Source organism: Montipora capricornis, chromosome 12 (assembly GCF_036669925.1).
Source record: "Montipora capricornis isolate CH-2021 chromosome 12, ASM3666992v2, whole genome shotgun sequence".
NCBI lineage: Eukaryota > Metazoa > Cnidaria > Anthozoa > Scleractinia > Acroporidae > Montipora > Montipora capricornis.
In genome coordinates, this window is record NC_090894.1 from 21146817 (window position 1) to 21152185 (window position 5369).

Consider the following 5369-nt stretch of genomic DNA (forward strand, 5'->3'; position numbering starts at 1 on the left):
TATTATTCAGTGTTGCCATTTCTGGCAAAGTACTTCTCCAATAGGCACAAATTGCATCTCTTGGTCACATTTGGACTGCAAGTCATGTGAGCCATGGATGCAAGTCACGCAAGCCAACATGGCAAGCCATGCAAGTCACACAGTTATTGGAAGCTAACCATTTTAAAATGGGTGCTTTCGACTTACAGTAACAACTGTTTATCAGCGCTATTTCAAATGGGTGCTTAGACTTAAAAGTGAAATTCACATGGCTTGCTGGCTCGCAGATTGTCCAACCCCAACTGTGACAATGAAAACATGTACAAATATTTAAATAAAGGACAAATAAATTATTACTAGATGCCTTCCACAGAGGGCCTCTGATTTCAAAACTATAGAGAAGCAAAAAGAACACTTGGTGACCATTCTAATAAAAATGCACTGACCCTTTCAATTGACCAACCTGTTCCCAGAAGCTTTAAGGATGATCGGTCATACTTTGTGACAAAAGAGCTGCTTGATTTTAGCAGTAGCCTAAGTGCAGTTGGAGCTCCATAAAATTGGTTTATTCTCAATCTTTCTACCATCTCCCAGTAGCGGCCTGGGTCTGGGTAGGTTGGGGTGCTTTCAAACAAAACTGTGGTGGCCCCATTTGATAATGGGCCGTAGACAACATATGTATGACCAGTGATCCAACCAATATCAGCCACACAGCCAAAGATATCTCCTGGATGGTAGTCAAAAACATACTGAAAGGAAAAAGTTACCTTGCAGTGACAAAATGGTAAGTGATTGTCTCAAAACACTTTTTTTCTCTATGGCTCAATCTGGCATTGGGAATATGATATTATTCAACACTGGTTGGAGACAAGCATGCAGGCCACATCAAAGCTTATGCTACACAGAAAAATTAATGCTCTGTAAAGAATGCTCTCTTTGGCCAATAGACTGCTTTCATGTATGAGTACTTAATACATAGCTACACAGTCAGGCAGACCAGAGGAAAGTCACTAATTTGGGAGAATTTTTGTAAACCCTTATTTTCAAAACCAGGATTTTGTGCCAGGTCTGTACAAGTGAAACTATATAACATTGTCATACCCTATGAGTAAGCTTTGCATAGAGAAGATACCCAGCCTGTGTGTGTACCACTCCCTTCGGTTGCCCCGTGCTTCCAGATGTGTAAAGAAGAAACAAGGTATCTTCGCTGTCCATTGGCTCCGGCTCACATTCTCCTGGTTGTTTGCTCATTTCCTTAAAGAAAAAAGACCTTAACACATTAACACAGACACAACAAATAAGGTGTCTTGGCTCTTTCTCCAAGAGGTCCACCATTGATGAATGTAGGTCAGAGGTAAAAAGGGTAAAATAGGAAGCTACTTTTTAGCATGGAAACAAATTCCCTTCCAATTTTAATAAATGTAGGGTATTTTTTATTCAGCCCCCCTTCCCTAGGACAACCCCCCACAAAATCTCTACCAAGGGGTAATCTCCTCCCTCCTCACTCCAAAGAATATGTGACCATCTGGGGTGGAGGTATGGATATTTTCTTTTCTGGAATCATATACTGTGATAATTAGATTGAAAAGACTAATAACAATAAGCTACAGTACCTTTTCAAGAGAAAAGTCAATTGCTCCCATTGGGACATCTGCACCAGTGCGGCTGGCCACAAACACTCTCTTAACACAAGGACTTGAAGCCACTGCCTTGTCCACCATTTTTTTAAGATCACTGACCTTTCCACCACGCACTGCTTGGTCCGCTGTTATGACTGTTTCAGCATTTGCTACATAGAAAAAATATGAAATTACCAACCACTAGTGAATGCAGTAAAGGTTATCAAAATATTAAATGTCATATTTAAATTACATGAACTTAAGTTACCATCAACAATTCTACTGGCCAGTGCCTCTGAACTGAATCCTGCAAACACAACACTGCAAAGGTAAAGGAGAAATTAGCCAACTTTACAACAACTCAGATAGAAAAAAATTTACAGATGAGCATAATAATATACCTTTATTCTGGAAATGATACAAATGTGAAAATAAGAGAAGTGAGCTGGACATTTGTTTTTGTCCTCAAAAACAATGTACATGTCTTATTGTAATCTCAGCGCTTAAATGAAAACCCACCTATGAGGAGCTCCAATTCTCGCACAAGCTAGCATAGCTGCCACAGCAAGAGGACTAACTGGCATGTAAATACAAACCACATCTCCCTTCTTGACACAATGGCTTTTCAACAGATTGGCCATTTTGTTCACCATTTCATATAACTCCCTGAAAAGAAAGGGTTTATTTATCACTCACTAAACATAATAGAGTATCATGAACCTTTGCCAGCAAGATCTCCAGTTTTTTTATTTACGGAGTGTCTTATTATTTGCATAATTCACAATAAAGATGACAATGGTTATAGTTAAGATTAGCATGTCAAAATAGATTATTATTTATGTCAAAGCCCATTTTTAAACCTCCCAATGTCTTAATGGGTAAGGAGACTATGGCAGGATCCAAGGATTGCTTCAGAATACAATAGACACAACTGGATACATACCAGAAACAACAACCATAAACTTTGGCATATTTATTACATCCTATTATGTTACAACAAAATAGGAGTTTTAAAGAACTGCATGGTACCTCACATTCACTGGGGTTTCATTCCCTTGCCTCGCAATATTTCAAAAGTAAAGGAGTCCTCTACAAGGAAGAAAATACCTTTCTTTTGAAGTACATTTTATGTGTGTAAATACCTATAGCTGACTCTCTCTGTATCTCCAGGTTCATCTTTCTCCCAAATAAGTGCACAGCGATCAGGATTAGCTTTTGTGTGTTGGTCGACACAGTTTACTGAACATAGAAATATTCAAAATTTATACAATGTCCAACAATGTGCAAACCAAATTTCATGACTGCAATAATAATTCAAAATGAACAACTACACACAATGTTTTAAAATTTCTCCAAAATGGATGAGCCTTCAATTCAAATTTTTTATAACACCACACATCTCTGTTAATAACATTATTATTATTGTTGTTTTTATTTAAAATACCCAAACCGCTGTTTTGACTTTTTGCCACTTGTAGTGATATGTATGTGGTTGCCATAGTAACTAAATTAGAGTACCATTTGCAATAAAATTCTCCTGCCTGCTTCCAATTACACTTGATTACAAGCTGTTGTTTTAAGAAATTACAAAGGAGCCTGTACTGGAACAAAGACAGGACTAGAGAGAGTGGGGGAAATAGACTCTATCTTCCAATCAGAATAGAGTAATTTTGACAAGTGTATATATGTATGAAAATGGAGCATAAAAGTTATGCGTGGTTAATATAAAAAACATAATTTGTAATGTCCACATCATGGGGTGTTGGTTGCACTACAATGATATACGGTACCAAAACAATATCGTGTACTATTAGAGCTACATATTACCCAACTTGGAAAACAAAACGCAGCTCAGTTGACAGTTATGGAATAAAGCGCGGTGTGACTGCACTACCACACGTACGCAATACGTGCCTTTTCTTAAACTCAATCATAGGATGTACCTGTGATGTTTGATTTTTTCTCTTTTTTAAATATATATTTTTATTTTTATTTTTATTCTTACACGCTAACGTTGTATTTTTAGCTTGCAAGTTTGAATCGTATTTCTTAATAAAATGAACGATTACTGCTAATGGGAGAACTAAAATCATTGCGAAGATCGATGGTCAAGTGCATTTTCAAACCGTAATATTTTTAATTCCTAGTCTCTCTTTCGATCAGACCCTAAGACAGTTCATTTTAGGGGGCCCTTTGCAAGAAAACAATGGATATTTAGTTCAGTACTGAAGCATGGTACAGTCCCCAGAGAAAATCCCTAACATCGTCTGTCCACCTCCTCATAACGTACTGCAATTTAAATCCGAGTACAAAAATCTGGGACTTATTAGACTGGACATTCTTTGTTGACTTCTCGGAAGAAGCAGAAAGGTAATGACGCACCCTCTAATTCTGGTGAAAAAAAGTCACCTTTCTGTTTTGTAGCAATAATTTTCAAGGCAGCATGCAGTGATGATGAAAGATGAGTTCATCTATCTCTTCCCACCCTGTGGAGCTTTGTCTTTCTCTCTTGCACCGAGGAGGGCGGTATCTTCTTTAAATAGATATCATCGATAGCAATAATTGTTGAAGAAACTATTATGAGAACCAACCTGAAACATTAAGTTTACCACCTAAAAACCATTTATGCTGCCCAACGTTCAGATCAACATCCATAACAGTATCGAACGGCGTCATCCAATCCAATCGGGTGGCACCGAGTCGGCCCCAAAAAGTCGCAGGATCTTTGATACTTTGTTCGTAAAGTTTTTCCCAGTCAGGAGTGACATGGTCGAGCTTTGGTGGCGTATATTCGTCTGTGAAGAAAGATGAAATCCGACGGCATAAAAGTGAGGAAATTTTTGCAGGAAGTAGTCTCCGTGCAATATGAATGCCCGCCATGTTATCGACTGTGAATTGTCACGAAAGTGTCACGTCACCGCGCCATCGTCACGCCAGGAGCCACCAAGGAATTAAAAGTAACAATATCTCATGTGCACGAATTGAAAACCAAGACACTTTAGCCTATCTATGTATTTCAAACAAATGATTAGTTTGGTAGGTCTTGTGAAGGAACGTACTAATTTCTTATGCTCACATGTTTCATGTAAACGTCCAATTTCACTCGAAACCCAGAAGCTTTGTCTCTTTCGTGTTGTACCCACTGATTTTCTTCACGAGAGAGTATACCGCCACATAAATTTTGTCACGTATGAGACTTCAATAAACGGGTTGACATACAGGGAGGTTGAAAAAATTCTTTGAGTTTTATTTCAAGATAACTTTATACATTAACTGACCATGACAGGAACCCATGACCATGAACATGAATCGATGATCTTATATTAATTAAATTATCTTTCCTATTTAACTGTTCAATGAAAACGTTTACTGCCTTGATTAAAATCAATAACTGTATTAAATGTACAAAAAATTACCAACGCAATGTAAATTATTGAGGAAAGAAGCGGAATATTATTTTCAGTACTTCCGATTAATATCCCATCACCTTGACACAGGAAGTTGCTAACTAGTATCTCACCAAAGAAAAATCGAACTGTTCGATCCTATTTTGTGCTCATTATTTTTTTCATTTATTATGTTATTTTGTTCCTGGCATGATCTGGTTAATACTTTCTGTGTTAATAGTCTTTTTCCCATCAAAATGCAATAAAATAAGATAATCGACCGGAAGTAGTAGCGCAATTGTCGAAAAGGGGAAAATTATTTTGTCACGTGAGTCAAATATATTACCAGCGGTAAACCAATCAGATGGTCGAAAAATTAGAGTCG

At 37.5% G+C, this 5369-nt stretch overlaps 1 protein-coding gene across 1 annotated transcript in view; it reads right to left on the reverse strand.

Moving 5' to 3' along the window:
• LOC138026878 (acetyl-coenzyme A synthetase 2-like, mitochondrial) overlaps positions 1 to 4494 on the reverse strand; it is a 13192-nt gene extending 8698 nt beyond the window's left edge. The window contains exons 1-7 of the mRNA XM_068874340.1: positions 4190 to 4494; positions 2741 to 2837; positions 2118 to 2264; positions 1867 to 1919; positions 1593 to 1768; positions 1081 to 1233; positions 443 to 728 (exon numbers count right to left, since the gene is read on the reverse strand). Of these exons, the coding sequence (XP_068730441.1) occupies positions 443 to 728; positions 1081 to 1233; positions 1593 to 1768; positions 1867 to 1919; positions 2118 to 2264; positions 2741 to 2837; positions 4190 to 4478 (1201 nt within the window). The 5' untranslated portion in view covers positions 4479 to 4494. The remainder of the gene's footprint in view (positions 1 to 442; positions 729 to 1080; positions 1234 to 1592; positions 1769 to 1866; positions 1920 to 2117; positions 2265 to 2740; positions 2838 to 4189) is intronic.
• Between the last annotated feature and the right edge of the window lie 875 nt (positions 4495 to 5369).